Consider the following 18,583-nt stretch of genomic DNA (forward strand, 5'->3'; position numbering starts at 1 on the left):
TTGATTATTTCACTGTAAAATGGTATATAAATGGTGTATAGTGCCGCAATTTTCAAGTACGACTATAAAAAATCCAGACAAATTGTTTGTTTCCGTTCCAACAAATCCTAAAAAAAGAAAAATGTGGTTAAAACTAGCGCGAAGAGACCCAAAGAGCATTTTAGCGCATACAAATGTTTTTATGTGTGAAGACCACTTCGATGTAAGTTATATTTAACTGTAAATAAATATGGTAGTTAAAGCAGCGGATTTTGTTGTATTTAACGAAACAAGATCTAGGTATTTAATGTATTACTACATAACCTCATAACATAGCTCTTTCAGCATTAATAGGTAGTTAGTAGCATACTTTTTCTTTCAAACTAAAGTGCAGTATGGAGATACTATTCTCGTCATCGTATTCTATATATATATCGTCGTCGTATTCGTATCATCGAAATCGAAATGTTAGTAAATAAACAATTTCTACGTATACTCACACAGCTGTTTTTACATTTCTAAGTTCCGCAGCATAGTAATCCGGATTATCTTTAAAGAAAAGTGCGTCTATGTCTGGTAGGTTGCCGCTATCAGCTTTCACATATTTCGGCTCCATTTTGAGATTCTTATGAATATTGTGCTACTAGATATACGGATAAATCGGAATATATCAGAAAACTGTGGAACAATAACAAAAATTAACTAAATACAAATAAAACAGTTAAAACACTCAAGGCAATCAAGAATGTTTACCCGCGTGTGACGTCATCCGAGCGTTGACCAATCACAGAGCGTTCACGTCCCTGATGAAATTTCAAAAAATATTAAATTTTCTTTCGTTTATTTTCCAAAAACTAAACATAATTTACATTCAAATATAGTGAAATATACTTTATTAGTTTATTTATTTATTTATTATTATTTATTTATTAGTTTATATTCGTTATATATTTTTAATGTTGTCAAATACCCTAGTGGCCTAACTAGCGCCACCGGAGAGATTAGCAACTAATATAATTTACAGCTGAAAGCTGGTCACTTTTGCAATAGTTCTGCGTTCGCAGAACCAAAGAGTAGTATAGGCAGAACGTCTCTCTTTGGTTCTGCCATAAGAGATTGTCGTCCTTTCTATACCGTCCATAATGAGAACATTTATTTGTGTTTACATATGATAAGGCCTCAGAATAATGAGGATAAGGCCCACGGTCATGGAAACTGTATAAAGGAGCCAAATCTCTATGTATGAAAAGTGTCATAGACCTAGCATTACATAGACCAGCTATACGCGTGCGCCCGTAAGGGATAGACATAGATGACGTCATAAACGTGGGGATACCATATTGGTAAAAATTACCCCAATATTTGATATCACGTTGGGGCGATTACCCTGGAGGCAAAGTTAGCTTGTTTGACGGTATTAAAAAATTGTTAAATAAAATGTCAATGGGCCGTTCTTTTTAGGCGTATAAACAATGAAATACCTCCTATAATTCGCGCAGGTGGTACAAAACTAAACATGTTTAGTAAATAAAACGTAAAATAAAATGTATTATGGGTTTTAATTTAAAGAAATCACAAATCGCAATCACACCAATTAATGTACACCACATTTAATCTTCACAACATTTGTTTACTTATTTTTTGGAATTAGAAGTACGAAAAAACTTCGAGGTGAAAATTACCCATAAAATTATGATATTTTCATCTGGTCTCCCTAACATGATTGTTATGCAGCTAAATTAAGAAGAAGTTTAAAAATGGCTGACCTCAGACTCTTACCTACCTACGTAATTTGGGCGGATAATTTTACAAATAATGTTTTGTTAATTTGCGTAAATAATTGTGATATTTTTATTGAAATCGTTTGATTCTACATTGCTTTGAGTGTAACGTAATTTTACGATGTTATTCTCACATATTGCGTTAAGAGGAAGGTGTAAAATACCGTACTTACGTGTGAAAGGTTATGATCTCATATTTTTGCTCAGAGCGGCTATTACAGCCGATTACAGAACAATTCACCAGTATTTTATCAAAGTTCAAGCATTCAAAACGCTAACCATCACTATATTTCATAAGAGAAAGCACAATTTCATACAAAACAACGATAATTAAACAAGCAACGAACAAACATGACATGTCACGTACTTATTTGTTTGCCACAACCTCGGTTGTGGCAGCGGTGGAAAAGTGAAACTATGACAAGGACAAACAATAATAGCGCTTTCTCTGCTACTCCTACTGAAAGATACATAAGACTATCCCGTTCGGTCATTTTCCCCCACTCCTCATGACCGATCCAGTTATACTAGATTCATGAAAAGTGTCCATCAAAAAACAGTAATTAGGCGGCGCCACCATACACCGAAATACTACCAAAAACAACCTACGTAATTTGGTCGGGTTATTTGTTGCCTTATATGGTTCATGTTATACTCATGTCCCAGAGCCTAACTAGCGCCACCGGAGAGACTTTCACAACAATTCTGCCATAAGTGATTGCGATCCTTTCTATACCATCCACATGACCATCCATAATTATATTCTTTGCCCACGGGCAAGTCAGTATTGTCATTTTTTTTCTTTTGGATTTTATGGCCTGGTTACTAGACCTTTAAGCCAAACAGTATTGTCAGTGTCACTAGTTCACTACACGACTACACGTCCGTCACTTCGTCAGTGACAGTGACTATGCTCACGTTTTTGGATATAATAAATTTGTTGGTTAGTAGGATTTGCGCGTGGTATTATTTAGATAACATTTAAATTGTTTTAATCCTAATTTTTTGTGTGCTGAATGTAATAGTAAAAGAGGTAGAATATAATCATAGTATTCTTTGTGTGTATTTAGAAATAACTTGTTGTTTCAGTTAGATCAAAATATAATAACTTGACATAAAGCTTAGAGAAATATAACGATGTCCATCCAAAAGAAGTCTATTAAGTCTAAGCAGTTGAAAGTGGAACTGAATAAGGAATTTATATTCCTACAAAATGTCTTTTCTGTTTTGTCCATACCGCAGCAAACAAAAGGTAAGTAAAGACAATGTTATAAGTAACTGCGAGTTGTGTTGCCAAATGAATTACATTTATGACTATGTATGTATTTTGTAATATGTGTGTGTATACTGCTGTAATTTAAGCTTATTGTGTTTTTTTTCTGTGACAATAAATGACTTTTTTTTATTCCACACAAGGCACACAATATGAATATTGCTTAATATAAATTTAAGCTAACAACATACTTAATTATTAATTTTATAAAATAGCTTATTGCTATCACTATGATTGCTGGACCTCTTCGCGAGTAAAGGCCTTCCCCAGCCTCCGCCATTCTGAGCAGTCCTGTGCTACTACATCTTGCCGTTTGTGTGGCCGCGGCATGGTGTCGGTGATGTCATCAACCCATCTTGTGGTTGGTATGCCAGATTTTCTTTGTCCTTGTGGCTCTTTCCAGTGTCACACGTTTGGTCTATTATTGGTCACTTATCCTTGCTATATGGCCTGCCCATTGCCATTTAATTTTTTAGACAGTTTTAATTTTCTGCCTGTAATAGATGGATCTCGTTCTCTTATTTTTGTGTTCCTCACTCTGTCTAGTCTTTTTAAGTTTAGTATTCTTTCTTTTTTGGGGTCTGGCAAGTTTGAATCTTGTGTCTTATGTCTTTGGTGTAAGTCCAAGTCTGACAGCTGTAGGTCAAGCACGGCCATGCTATGACTTAATTCCATAGCCATGCTATAGGTAACTGCTTCTAAGAATGAATGTTTTAGGACATTCAGGAATTCTTAATTTGATATAATTAAACACTACTACACATACTAACCAATCAAAGAAAGACCACAACAAGGCTTGATGTAACAATTGATGCTGCACGATTTTGTTGTGTTAAATAAGTATAGAAATTTTATTAGCAAAGCATTTTGCTTACACTTAAAGTTATTCTCTTTGGCAGTGGGTTTTGTTTTGTTGTGTTAAATAAGTATAGACATTTTATTAGCAAAGCACTTTTACACGAAAACGTTACGGTGCATTACACGGGGGGAGGGGGTGTTAAAAATCTTCTAAAATGACGTTATGTAATTTTTGAACGCCCCCTACTACTATTAAACAGCTTTAACAGATTACCACAAACACTGTTGGGATGTATTTTAAACTCATTAATGTGATATAATATGTTTATTTTCTTTCCTATGAATAGCTATCACGGTAACCAAAAAAAATATTCCATACATTATGTGCATTGGCGAGAGACAGGGAAAAATGGATAGGGATGGAAGAGGCCTTTGCCAAATGGCATACAGACCAAACCGATGTTGTCTGCAACAGTAATATGTTAAATTATGTATTTCGATAAGTTGTGTACAGTAATATTTAAACTCTCAAATGGTAAAAATGGTCTGAATAAAAGGCTTATATAAATAATATATTATATTATTATAATGTGCATTATTGGCATTGCTTACCCCATCAAAAATAACATGCTATTGAATTACCATTGTTAAGTTTATTTTGGACCTGATTGGCGCGCGATTTGATTATTTATTGTAATGTTTTGTTTTCTAACTACATAAATATACTGCTGACTTAAATGAGTTATGCATAGACTTTAATTTATTCTAGTCATATATTTTTCAGATGAGTTTGACGATGATGACATTGAAATAACCAATGGCGAGGCTAACGAAGAGGGGAAGAAGCTGCCGAAACGGGTGACGACTATTGCAGAGTTAGAAGAAAGACTTGAGAAAATCAAGTCACAAAACAACTTCCACTTGAAAACCAAACTGGCTAAGAAAAGTCTTGCAAGCAAGTTGAACAAAAAAATCAAGAAGAGAGACAGGATAAATAAAACTAAAGTAAAGCCATCTGTAGACAAACCTATATTACCGAAGAAAGAACACAAAATGGAAAATGATGTTGCACCAAAACCAATTTTTAATAATGATGGAAAACTTGTCTTTTCCAAGTTTGATTTTGCAAACACTGGACATAAAGGTTTGTTGTTAGATTTATTTGTACATGACAATAAATAAATCAATTTGCTCTGAAAGCACAACATTATTTCTGCTTAGACACTAATCTGTGCATTTCTAAATAATTAGCAGTTTTATCACAGCCTGCATTTAGATATGACTGGGTCATGTCATGTTGCTATATTTGTTTAACATTCAAAAACCTATACACAGTCGGGCTGGTCTGGCTTTTCAGTGGTTGAACACATTCACAAATTATTTAAACATGAGTCGATGATTTCTCAAATTGTGAATGATGTTGATGAAAATGCCCCCTACAGTGTAAACATCAAATATCAGCCATATAAATCATATTAATCATTTATGTTCTTATATTACTTATAGACAGGCTAAACAAGGGTGAGAAAGATCCTAAAAAAATCTTAGAAAATCTCAAGCAACAAGAAGAAAAGTTCAGGCAACTAGAAGAAAGTGAAGAAAAGTCTAAAGTGAAGGAATTGAAAGAAAAAATTGCATGGAAAAATATGTTGCAAAAAGCTGAAGGCCGAAAAATTAAGGATGACCCCAACCTGCTAAAGAAATCAATTCAAAAAAGAGTAAGTCATCTCTTACACAAAAAGCATAGTCATAGATGAAACTATCTATTTCTTTCTAAAAACTGTCTAGGGTCATTCCACAGCAAGAGTAATGTGAGGCAGAGGCACCATTTTTAACAAACTTCGAGAATAAGGAGGTTCTCAATTTGTCTGTTTTTTTTTTGTATGTTTGGTCAATATAATCAAAAAGTGTGACCAAAAGACAAGTTAAAATACCAGATTGCATATCGTTTTTGTTACGGTATTAACAACATCAATTGACAGCAATGTCAATATGGAAATTTGTGTGAGTGAGATACAGCCCTCCGGTTTGATGCTCTCTTTCGGACTATTTTCTCTAGTGGCCTATGATCAACTGTCTTGCTTGGTGAAAATGGTCAAATTGTGATTAGCAAATAGTATAATTACGATACAAGTGCGAAAAGTAGAAAATTCGCAACTAGTGGCGATAAATTAAAACACGACCGAAGGGAGTTGTTGAGAGTGAGAAATGGTCACGAGTTACGAATTAGTATACTTGTGAGAAAAGGTATTCGCACGTGTATCGTACAACCTTTTACAGTACATATGACCCTTTACATTTTCAACATAGGCATGTAAAGTGTTAATTACTAAAGTGGTAAAAAATTACCGCCCTAGTGCGGTAAAGCAGCACTTTAGGTGCCTATGTACAAGTTGTACAACAGTACTATACAGGTTATAGGTATACACACGGGACTGCACTTATTTTTTAGCCACCAATAACAGATTAAATTCAGATATTTGAAGTTTATATAGGCCTTCAGAAATCGAATAATTCTAATCAAATATATGCAATTATTACAGGAACAAAAGAAGAAGCACAGTAAAAAGCAGTGGGACAACAGGATTCAAAATGTTAAAGAGGCCAAAGACGCTAGACAAGCTAAACGGACCGAAAACATTGCCAACAAAAAGAAAGAAAAGAACTCTAAAAAGATAAAACAGGCTGTTAAGAGAGGGCGTGTTGTAATATAAGAATAACTATAAGTAAATACAAGGTTTGATAAAACATTTTTTTATTCGTTAGCCTAATGGAAAGAATCGGAATGAGAAGGGCAAATGTCGCAAAGGAACAAACATAGACTTCCTAGATAGACGGTTCCTTTGTGGCACTTAAGGCTAGTTCGGACAACGTCAGTCGAGTCGAGTGGCGAGTATTTTGGTTACTAAAATCGATCACCTCACCAAAAAACGTTCGCACTACAGACGAGCGAGTTACAAGTGAATACAGAGGGCCTACCCCGAACCACGGTCGACGTGTTGCCTCCCTGTCACACTTACGTAAGAATTTACAAGTGCGACAGAGTGGCAACACGTCGAACGTGGTTCGCGGTAGGCCCTCTGAGTAGGCAGTTTTAAAATGAATTGCTGGTTCGAACTACGTTAATTTAGTCGAGTGGCGAGTATTTTAGTTATTAAGGGGCCGTAGTCGATTTTGGAGCAAAAATTTTAAATTGATAGATTTAGTCGTTGAAATTATACACGTTTTGTTACGTAATATATAAATAACAAGTATTGGTTTCTATTAGCACGTCTTCTCATCTTGCCTCTTAATAATGAGGTCGCGAGCGTGTGTCACCGGTAATATATGAAAAGAAGGGGTAGTTTTTAAAAATTCATCAAAAATTTATGGTGGTAAATTATACAAATTGATGTATAAGAATAGTTTCAGCAAATGTTGTAGATTGTTTAAGTATCAAAATTATGTTGAAATTAAGTCGATTTTCAGAGAAATTGTCACTTGTTTTAAAGTAATTTCTGGAGAAAATTGATTTCGTCTAACTTTCATTTACACTACTTCAAAGTCATAATAATAAAAATGTAGTCTGATAAACGTCAAGTACAGGATATGTGTAATACAAAATTACCATGTTTAGCCGTCCAAACTTTACGAAATTTACAAATAAGAGCGACAAAATCAGTGCTTTACACGCGTTTACCTAAACGTCCATCAGAAAAGCCAACATTAATAATTTAGTGAGTCTGTTTTCAAAAAATTGATCTGATAAAAGGTAAGATAAGAAGACGTGCTAATAGAAACCAGTACTTGTTATTTCAATTAGGTAACAAACGGTGTACAATTTCACCGACTAAATCTATCAATCTTACATTTTTGCGACTAAAATCGACACCGGCCTCTTAAACGTGACTGAACACCAAAAATTAAGACATGTAGTAAAAGCTCGACAATATAAATAAATTAATAAGTATACTAAGATCTAGCGCCGGAAAACGATCAACGATTTCAAGAGCAACGAGACCGGAAGCCCTAGTGTAAATTTCACTCGATAGCGTGACTTGCGTTCGCGTTGGCGTTGTCTCATTTTGTTGAACAGCGCGCCAAGCGGGACTTTTGGAAACTCAAAATAAATAACTAAATATCATTTCTTACACAGATTGACTAAGTCCCACGGTAAGCCCAAGGAGGCTTGTGTTATGGGTACACAGGCAAGGTCACTACCCACTAGGCCAGACCGGTCAAAAATCCAACGCAAACGTGTACGTCACGTCACACTATCGAATGAAGTTTACACTACTAGCTACTTAGCTAGGGTTCTGGCTAGTTAGTCTGTTATACTGTCCCGATGACTAAATCCGTGCGTTTAGAACTGGCAGCTGTTGATCTGTGGAAGTTATAGGTACCTATATTGTATTTAAAATATTATTATATGAAAAATTTACACATCAACCTAGTTCCTCAGTAAGGCTTGTGTTGTGGGCCCTAGATGACGATCAATTATATACGGTGTGGAAAAAAATTATGGGCCCTGGAGGTAAACTATCTTAAAACCTTAAGTTAGCTCATTTTACTTAAAGAAAACATTCTTTTATTTTTAAAAAGAAACAAACCTGCATTCAAAGATTCTTTTTATTTAGCTTGTCTCGCCCGGGAATCGAACTGACTAAAAGTTCCAAAAAATAAATACCATCTATTTTATTCTACTAGTCAAATACAGTTAATTAACATTGATAACATTTCTCCAAGAAACATTAGGTCTTACACTCGTCTGTCGTACAAAATATCCATAAAATCCAATATTAGTACTTACTACTTACTCAAGAATATTCTTAGACAAGCAAAATTAAAAAAAGAAATGAAAAATCTATGAATGAAGTTTTATTTTTTTAATAAAAATGTTTCCTAAATGAGCTAACATAAGGTTTCAAGGCACTTTCCGTCCAGGGCCTATAATTTTTTTCCACCCTGTATAAATACATAAGAAGTTTCGAACCCACAAATACATAAATTAAATAAATACATTTGCTTCTTTGGCAGGGTCAGGGTCACTACCGACTAATAGGCTAGGATAGGAGGCCGTCGTTATTACAAGCTTTTATTCAATTTGCCCTGTATCTTCAAATCTTGAACGCTAAATATGACCCACTTCTCGATTTCCGATTGAGCTGAAATTTTGCATACCCCCTTGAGTGGCATGGGACCGGCACCCGGACCCTACGGTAAGTGGCAGAGAGCCGGACCCTGACATTACAAGTCGTTGAATGGCCGCTCCTCTGATCTGATTGAACGTGGCACGGCCATTTTGGAAAAATATACGTTTAGTACCGGGGCCTCCGCGGGTTCGCGTGTTAGAGAAATAATTATTTCTCAAAAAAAAACCAAAAAGTATGGATGCTGTATATATTTAAACCTTGTATAGTTGGTTTTATCATAAACATTCTGTCGATCGCAGTTTACCTTAGCATGTTACCACTCGACCAAGAAAAATGGCTTATTTGATTAATGCCATTCCATTTATGTGAATTTTGCTAGATTCGGAAATAAAACAATTAATTGTAGAAAACACAGATTTAATTTATACGAGGTTCTAATGCAAAATTTTATTCATTTTATACAACTGCGTACTCCGTAGAATGCTTGCGACTCGACGGTCGGCGCCTTACGGGCGAGGTGGGTAGGTAGCGTAGATGACGCTATTTCTAACGAACGCGGGAATTCGACCGTTAGTGAATGTCCTTGTTTATTGACGAATGCATCTGGCAAGTGAGCAAGCAAGGAATAGCTTTAACGGTTTTATTTTAGGCGCGAAATACGACATCGCGCAGGGTCCGGGAGGCGGTCTCGGCCACTCACGGGCTTGTTATTACCTTATTACTGTCGGATGGTTTTTTTATTGCATTTTAGGTGAGGGTTTCAGAAATGCTGTCAAAATAATACGTAATGAAACAGTAAGGAAACTTCGTTTATTGGTGAAAGGTATACGTAATATATTCTCGTATGTTATTGTATTAGATCAATATATAATAGTGCGTAAGCTTAATTCTATCTGACCATTAAAATAATAATTATTATGTGTTTAGAACATTATGTAAATGTTAAGATTATTGATAAAAGTCAATAATAAAGCAGGAGGCATACTGAAACAATCAAAATATGCACATGGAATTACTCCGATGTTGTTTGAATCTTATCAATCTTATCATTTATCGTACCAGAATGTACCTATTGGAAGTCTGCACCATTCATACGAGGGGCGGATGAAGGTCTCACGGCCGAGCAAAATAATATACTCCCTAGCAGCGCTGACAGATTGTTTTAGTCGGTGGTACATGAATGCTAAAAGTAAGTAGGTACATAATATGGCGAAGCACTCCAGTAGACAGGAAATGCCATGAGATAATGCGCTATTAGTTATATATCTAAAAATAGTGTTGTAACAGGCTCGAGTTCGACAGCACTCTTAGCAACGACCCACGAGTCTCCCTCTTTCCAAATAAGTGCTGTAAATCGTTTTCTGAGAAAACCAAAAAACCCACTTCCTTAAGAAAATTTGTTAATTTTTTAGTCACCCGTTCTTTCCTAATGGTTGCTTTTACACTATCATGGATGTCCACGGCCATGCTACGTTTTATGCAGTCAATTTTAGTTTACCGTCAACAACACAGTAATTTAAAAGCGACCAAAAGGATAATAGTGCCCAATGTAAAAAAAAACTATTTACTTCGAAAATTTACAATACTGCATAACTGACCGCAAAATTACCTTCCGCCTCTCGAAAAAATCTGGTGAAAATAAAATTACATTACTAAAAATATTCTATGATATACTAAAATCATATTATGAACACATTTTTTCTTAATCCTACCTCTAAAATAAAATCCACACCAATCTAATAACTACCGATACAACACATCGAATGAGTTTTCTTAATGGTTGATGTCTAACCGGTTGATTCAGCAGTAATACAAACGTGAATTCGGTTTTGTTATGATAGTCATTTTATGCAGGTTTTGTCCTGCATATTATTTTTAAATCAAGATTAACCTTAAAATATGAAGCGATCAACGCGTTGAAAGAGACACCTGCAAGTGCGCACTGGGTGCAAATTATAAATCGAGTCGGCAGTTTGTTTATATTTAGGAATCGTTGTCGCAACAATAATATGGGCTTCATAAAAATAAGTCGATTGAAAAGCAATTAGTGGAGTTTTGTTGATAGAAACTTGCGCATTTAGGATTTTGTACACAAAATGGAAGACCTGGGATGTTATAAAGAGAGAACAAGCAAAACGCTAAAACTGACTGACTGCAGTTGGAATTGGAAGTATTTAATTTTGGATAATTCCTTCGGACTGTTCAGTGGGCTAGCTAAGATAGGTATTTAGATCTCAATTAAATTTAATCAAATATTTGCTGGCTGTGGGGGTTAAAACATCTACCTGTATAAATGACTTCGAACAACCTCAATTAATCGGTATGAAATGAATGCTTGTTGGGTTAGGATAAGAGTAACACCAAAGATAGATATAACTCCGTAATAGATGGATACAGTCGGAAAAAACGTGCCTCGAAAATCAAGAAAATTTGATTCTCGTTCAGAGGGCGCTACTAGTTTTGGCCTACAGTTGTATAGATGGCGTTGACGGTTTCGTTTGTTATTTAACAATTTTAACGCATATCAGTGAAAGAACATGGGTCAAAATCATAAAAATAATTAATGCAAATAAAAAAAATCATTTATCTATATTTAAATACATTCTATCGTATTTTTATAAATCTTCATTTTTAGTTTTAAAGTGTGTCGACAGATGGCAGTGAATTTAATGGGGTTACAAAATTTACTATGACAGTACCGCTCTAGTATAAGTTACTCTATGGTAACACGAACCTATCCGCCGCCAATACAATCGAAGTTACGCTCTCGTTAAAACTACAGTTTGAGCTAACATGAACATTCAATTAATTGACATGTAGGTAAAGTATAGTTCATTGTAAATTCTTGTAAAGGACTCGGCAGGACAGGCTTAGCCTAGTGTCAGAGTCACTGTGAAAACATTGTTAACAATGTTTTCTGGCAATAAATATTTTGTATTTTTTTTTATATATAGAATTGGTACGCACTAGAAAATTGTTATTTTTTTAAGCAAACGTTATAACAAATTTATGAATGGTCAATTTTAAATAGTAATGTATTTAGCTTTTAAATATGTATAAAGAAAAACCTCTGTTATGTAAATAATTACGAACTTTTTTCATAATGGACCCCATCATCTGCACAACACTTTTGTCGATATTTTTGGCGTGTTTTTCCCATGTAGATCGCAACGAATTAATATCCTGGACAATTTGACTAGTCATGTTTTAGTTATTTGTGCAACAAGAGAGGAAAGTTGTTTTTTCTTGCGAGTGTTTATTTTGAGTACCGAGAAAGCGAAAGATTCTAAGGTAGAATCTTAAGCGTAGCGAGGGACTCAAAAACACGAGATGTAAAATAACTTTGCTCTCGTGTTGCACACATAATTTTTCACCCCAGTAGTGAGAACATATTAAAGGTTAAAATGTATTTCGAATTACACAGAATAAACAGAAAAAAATGTAATATAATACCATACCACTCCATACCATAAAAAAAATGTAATAAAAGTATGAAGTGGCAGTTCATGGCCTTCACTAAATTAAAAAGCTACTTTGTTTCACTCCCTGGAGTGAGGAAAGTCGCACTTTCCTCACTCCAGGGAGTGACGAAAGTAGGCTTGTTCGAGCTGCATAGATGAAATTTTTTTTTTCATGATTGCCCAGTAGTTTTCGATAGATCGAAATTAGGGACAATTCGCACTTGGCCGGTTTTAGCATCTTAAGCGAATTATAGTTGGTCAAGCAAATGTTGTCAGTAGAAAAGGAGGCTAATTTAAAAAATGTAGGCGCGAAGGGATATCGTCCCATAGAAAATTTGAATTTCGCGCCTTTTTCGACTGACAAGATTTGCTTGACCCTGTCTACGTCCCAGACCGATCAATCTCTTTTTCTCAATTTCTATGGTCGAAAACTTTAAAATAATATACTAGTATAGCAAAATAATATTTTCACCATGAATACTTTGAAGGTTGGTGATTGAACTGTAATTTTATTGTTATTTTTTCGCCATGTAAAAAAATAATTAAACCAAAGAAAATTGGAGCGGGTAGAACTTTTACATACAAAACTTCTACTCGCTCTTATTTTCTTTGTAAATCAATTTTTAGCAACAAAAACTAGTACCAGACAAGATACCTACGTTACGTAAACGTTCATGCCAAATTTCATGTACAGTACCGGCCAATAATTTATCACTTTTGAGTGTTTTTGTATGAGCTTGTATAGAGTAAAGAACATAGGTTAGTTAGTAGATTGCATATTTTACTAGTCATTTTATACAAATATATGATGAATATTGCAATGAAATACTGTGAATTACAATAGGATACTCAGCATATTACTAAAAAACCTCTAGTAAAAAATTGAAGTTAACAATACATTTAAAAAAAAAACCTCTATGAAAAACCATTACATGAGACCAATTTTTCTCATCGCCCGTACAAAGGTATACTACTAGGCCAAGCAATAAGAAGGTATAGAGGAAAATGCTAGGAACACAATTTTTGACTTCGTAGCTTTGTTTGGACTAGTTAGGAGATGAACATATCAAAAGTCCCCGACCGTAACCCTGGTGCTGGAGGGGAGAGGGGGGTTTAAAGGTTCAATTTTTCGGTTTTTCGATTATATCTCGGAAACTATGCGTCTGAGCGACATGGCCACTTATAGAAAATGAAAAGTGATTTAATTTGTTACAAGTTTTTTGATATCTTGTATAGTTTTTGAGATATCCGCTCTTGAAAGTTTATTTAGGGCTCTCATTTTTATCTTGATTATCTACATCAGTGAAGCTGCTAGGCCGGGTTTGGTAACGTTTTCGTATAAATCGTGGGTGCTAATTTCATTTATGGTATCAACATTGACACCTTTCCGATATAAAAAGATATAAACTTTAAACAAATAACTTTTTTTAAACTTCTCTTCACGCTTAAACCGCTGAACCGATTTAGTTGAAATTTGGTAAATAGATGTTTTAAGTCCCGAGACAAGATATAATATAGTTTTTACCTCAAAAATCATACTTTGAAGGTGTGAAAATTGGTGTGAGGGGAATTCAGCTTCTTCGCCGAAGTTGAATTTCTGAGGTTAATACTGTTTAAATTTAGGTTTGAAGTTATGTTTGGTATCATTTTCAATTAAATCAAACATGTAGACCATCCCAAATATTATTTAAATAGGTTCAGCGGTTATTGATTCCCTATACAAATTTCCACCCCACTTTTCACACCCTTAAATGATGATTTTGGTTATAAAAACTATCCTATGTACTGTCCCGGGACTCAAACCATCTCTGTACCAAATTTCAACGAAATCGGTTCAGCGGTTTAAGCGTAAAGAGGAGTTTTTTGTTTTTACTTAGGAATGGTGTCAATGTTGATACCATAAATGAATTTAGCACCTCCGATTTATACGAAAACGATACCAAACCCGGCCTAGCAGCTTCACTGGTGTAGATAATCAAGTTAAAAATGAGCCCTGAATAAACCTTCAAGAGCGGATATCTTAAAAACTATACAAGATATCAAAAAATTTGACCTAATAAAACTTGTAACAAATTAAATCACTTTTCATTTTGTAAAAGTGGCCATGTCGCTCAGACTCATAGTTTTCGAGATATAATCGAAAAACCGAAAAATGGAACCTTCAAACCCCCCCTCACCCCCCCCCCCCCCAGCACCAGGGTTACGGCCGGGGACTTTTGATATGTTCACCTCCTAACTAGCCCAAACAAAGCTACGAAGTCAAAAATTGTGTTCCAAGCATTTCCCTCTATACCTTTTTTTGGGCATTCATTTCCTGGCGTATACCTAAAACGGTAAGGTAGAAGTCACACACAAATATACTACATATAAAAAAGTTATACCGTAAAAACATGGAGGTGATATATTATTGGCCGGTACTGTAATTTAAGCTTGTCGTTATTATTTACAACGACGGGACTTAATCGCGTAAAATAGTTTGAAATTTACCTCCGACGTTTCGAGGACGGCGTTGTCCCCGTGGTCTCGGAGAAGACTCCTCCTCGCCGAAAACGCTGTCCTCGAAACGTCGGAGGTAAATTTAAAACTATTTTACGCGATTAAGTCCCGTCGTTGTAAATAATAATGAGTAAAAATCGTGAAAGTTTAAATCAGTGTTAAGCTTGTCGTTTTAAAATAAGAGCGTAACTTGGATTGTATGTCCGTCCGTAACACCGTTGATGTTTTGCACTACTTTGAGAGTTTAATCTTTTTACCGGTCTAAAATCTATGAAAATAGAAAGTCTGTCAAGCCATTTACGTCAGTAGAATAGAGCAGCAAATTTAAAAACTGTAGGCGCGAAGGGTTATCGTCCCATAGAAAATTTGAATTTCGCGCCTTTTCTACTGACAAACTTGTTTGACCGGCTATACCTATATATGTATAATTGACTTTGAGTATATTTCCAGATACCATAATGTAGCCATATTTTCCTGTAACTGCATTGCTGACATACTATAGTGAAAATTAGTTAAAAATTACAAAAAAAACCGCAAAAGTCAGTCATCAAACTCATCAATTACAAAATTCAAGTGAAGAAACAATCATTTAGATACTGCTCATTGCTCAAATTAGCTACACACTATACACAATGATACATATTATTAGCATTTTCTTTGTATTACCAACTGATCAAAACCATTTAGGTAGTGGTGGTGGGATAATTTTAACTCTAGATTAATGTTACCAAATACAAGACCAAATAACTATTGGCAGAACCGAAACATGGTACTTAACTGCAATGTAAACTATAACTTAAATTACTACATAATTACCTCGGAAGCTAAATATGAATTTAAACAATTGTAAATAGTAGATAACAAACGAATATTTATAAAAAAAGCCTCAATATATATTTTTATTTAAAAGATCAACAAACAAAATTCGATTAATATTTATAAAAAAATTGCAAGACTGGGAGTCTTGATTACCAAGCCCCTATTAAGTATTGTTTAGCCTCGTATGCGTGGGCGTCTTGAAAAGGCCTGTACCGGAAGAGTCTTTTCGGCTCTACTGTATTTGTTAGAGAGATTTGGTTCCACTTTCTGATAGGTTACAGACGTTTATAACGCCCGCCTGTACCTACGTATGATTATGATGACATTACGACACAATAAGTTAGTTTTATGCCTCAAGCCGGACCAGACAAACAAAAAATAAAATTAACTCAATAACTTTTCTACTTTATTGTATTTTTTATAGAATTTTGGTTGTTTCACTCTTTCAGCGAATAGATCCTTGTAATATTTTTGGTCACAAATAAAAATAAACCATCAAAATGATGTTATTTGTGTAGAAAAACAGTAAACTACTTAAGAAAATCAAATCATTATACAACTTATGTTTAGGTAGACCAGCATTTACTATGCATAAAGTAAACAAAACAACTACGAAAAGTATGTCTGTTCATTTTTAGTTGTTTAATTTCTCGTTTACTCAATACCTACATAATAAAATATTTTACAGTACATATGGTGCTACTTTCTCGCACTAGTGCGTAAAAGAGCACTTTCGTGCATATGTCGAAAGTTTAAAGGGCCATATGTACTGTAAAACGTTGTACGATACACGTGCGAACTTAATGCAGTGATACATAGGCTTTGGAGCCTTATATAGCCCCTAACACAAAGAAGAATAGTAGAAAGTGTCTTTTCTTGTGTGCAACTGTGTTGAAAAACGTCGTATGAAACGCGTGTGCATTGGTCATTATACACATCGGCTTTCTTATTTCGCGCGCACAATATCGCCTCGTGTGTAATGACCAACTTAGCACACTTGTATCACAATGTACTAATTTAATGTTATAGAGTGGCCCTGGAAGAACTGATCAAATCGGATAGAGACGTAAGTTATTCTCGGCAATTTAGGCTCTATGCAATTTTCGTTAATAAATGTGCAATGTGGTGGTTAAAAATATTCGTTTTAATAAAGTTTGCACCACTATATTTTGAACTGTCTGTCCTCACGGTCGACTTAGACATCGACTCACTGTAATGGCCATTGTTCTATTTAAGAGTGTGAGAGTGTTAGTGAGTGTTGTGTGTAGGTAAAGTGACAACCCTAGCGTTCAAGCAAGCAAGTTAATAATCAAGATCAAGTGCGGGTAGTTCGCAAAACCCGCGCGGCAAGATGTTGATACAATTCTTCGCCAGTCTGCATGTGACCACGAACGTAACGTCACGTTCGAAGCGTCAGGCCATAAATAAACGTAAGTTTGTACGCGATTAAGTCCCGTGTTAGTTTTAAAATTAAAAATGATACTTTCTTATCAGTTTATGAACAATTAAGAGAGCCTTTACCAGCTGGTGTGGTGAAAATGTATATACACTACTGGCGTTATTCATAAACGTGTTACTGGCCTGAATTAGCTATGAATCGTTTGTCTTCTTCTGTCATTTTGACTTATGTATTTGCAAGAAAGGGATAAAACATAAGATTTATGAAAAAGGTGGGTATATGTATATATGAGGCTAGCTGTACATTAAGTATAGTTTTATTCTTATTATTTAATACATATGAAAATAAAGTGTAGCCAAACTTAATAAATGTATTAATATTAATGCTCAACGCAAAATAGAGAAAAACGATTTTTATGTATCAACTGATACAATGAATATTTGAATGAACAAACAAATTGCCCAAACAGCGAGTACGGTTGTACATCTTCTGTATAGAGCTGAATGCACCTATCTACATCGACTGCATTTAGCAGTAGCCAATGTCTGATTTAGAGAACATACCAATCTACTTATATAGACACATGTATAGTATACATAGCAACTAATAATTAAGTGTGTAACAATAAAAAATAAATTAATATTTTGGAAAAAGAACATATTGATATATATTTTTATAACCATTATATGCTTAAGGCTTAGCCAAAGGTTCATTGCACTATACAGTTTCTTATCTAATTTTTTGTGAAACAAAAATAAGTCTAAAAGTAAACATTCAAATAGAAAATATTCAAATTAGAAATACAGTAGTATTATAGTTGAAACTTAAATGTTTCTATTTTTGTCTTTGGATTGGAGTATATATGTAGGGCCATAACATAACACACATCTAGAGGCAATCGTTTGTAACATTTGGTCAATTGAATTATCCGAAATTCTTGGTTCTTGAGATATATTGCATTATATCAAATATTAATTGCACACAAAAGCGTAAATTGTTTACGACTGCTACGCCATAGCTAGGTGCCGCATGTTTGCGTGCCTTCATACTTGACTTATGGAGCCCTAAAGAAGTTTTACAAAACATTTAAGCATTTGGTTAACCTAAAGCATCCATCTATTTCCAAAACTTATTACCTAAAGGTTATCAAATAATAAAGTTAATCTTTAAAATAGAAAAATAAAAAAGTGATTAACTTAATACTGCACATTAATTTAACTCTAAATCAGTCGAGGCTTGTTAAAGTCAAATCAAAAATATATTTGTTGTTTCACATCAGTATGTGAATATTGAATGTTTCATTCCCTATCAATAAAGCTTTCTCGTGGAACAATTTTCTTATTGGTGTACTAATTTTAAGGTATAAAATTATAGCCTGATAACAATTTGAACACATTCAAATATATGTAAACTGATAATATAAGAATATATGCTAGCAAGAGGAG

The 18,583-nt window shown here is 34.5% G+C and overlaps 1 protein-coding gene across 2 annotated transcripts; it reads left to right on the forward strand.

Annotated features, from left to right (window-relative positions):
- The first annotated feature begins 2,683 nt into the window (after positions 1 to 2,683).
- Positions 2,684 to 6,579, forward strand: LOC134753888 (surfeit locus protein 6 homolog). Of its 2 annotated transcripts, none has more exons than XM_063689850.1 (5): positions 2,684 to 2,703; positions 2,850 to 3,012; positions 4,616 to 4,975; positions 5,338 to 5,549; positions 6,375 to 6,579. In XM_063689850.1, the coding sequence occupies exons 2-5, from the start codon at positions 2,898 to 2,900 to the stop codon at positions 6,543 to 6,545; spliced, it is 858 nt and encodes a 285-aa protein (XP_063545920.1). In that variant the 5' UTR covers positions 2,684 to 2,703; positions 2,850 to 2,897; the 3' UTR covers positions 6,546 to 6,579. The 2 variants fall into 2 exon arrangements, with proteins under 2 accessions (XP_063545920.1, XP_063545921.1); XM_063689851.1 differs by lacking the exon at positions 2,684 to 2,703 and adding an exon at positions 2,771 to 2,793 and having other exon boundaries at positions 2,888 to 3,012.
- The last annotated feature ends 12,004 nt before the right edge of the window (positions 6,580 to 18,583 follow it).

Source organism: Cydia strobilella, chromosome Z (assembly GCF_947568885.1).
Source record: "Cydia strobilella chromosome Z, ilCydStro3.1, whole genome shotgun sequence".
NCBI classification, from domain to species: Eukaryota; Metazoa; Arthropoda; class Insecta; order Lepidoptera; family Tortricidae; genus Cydia; species Cydia strobilella.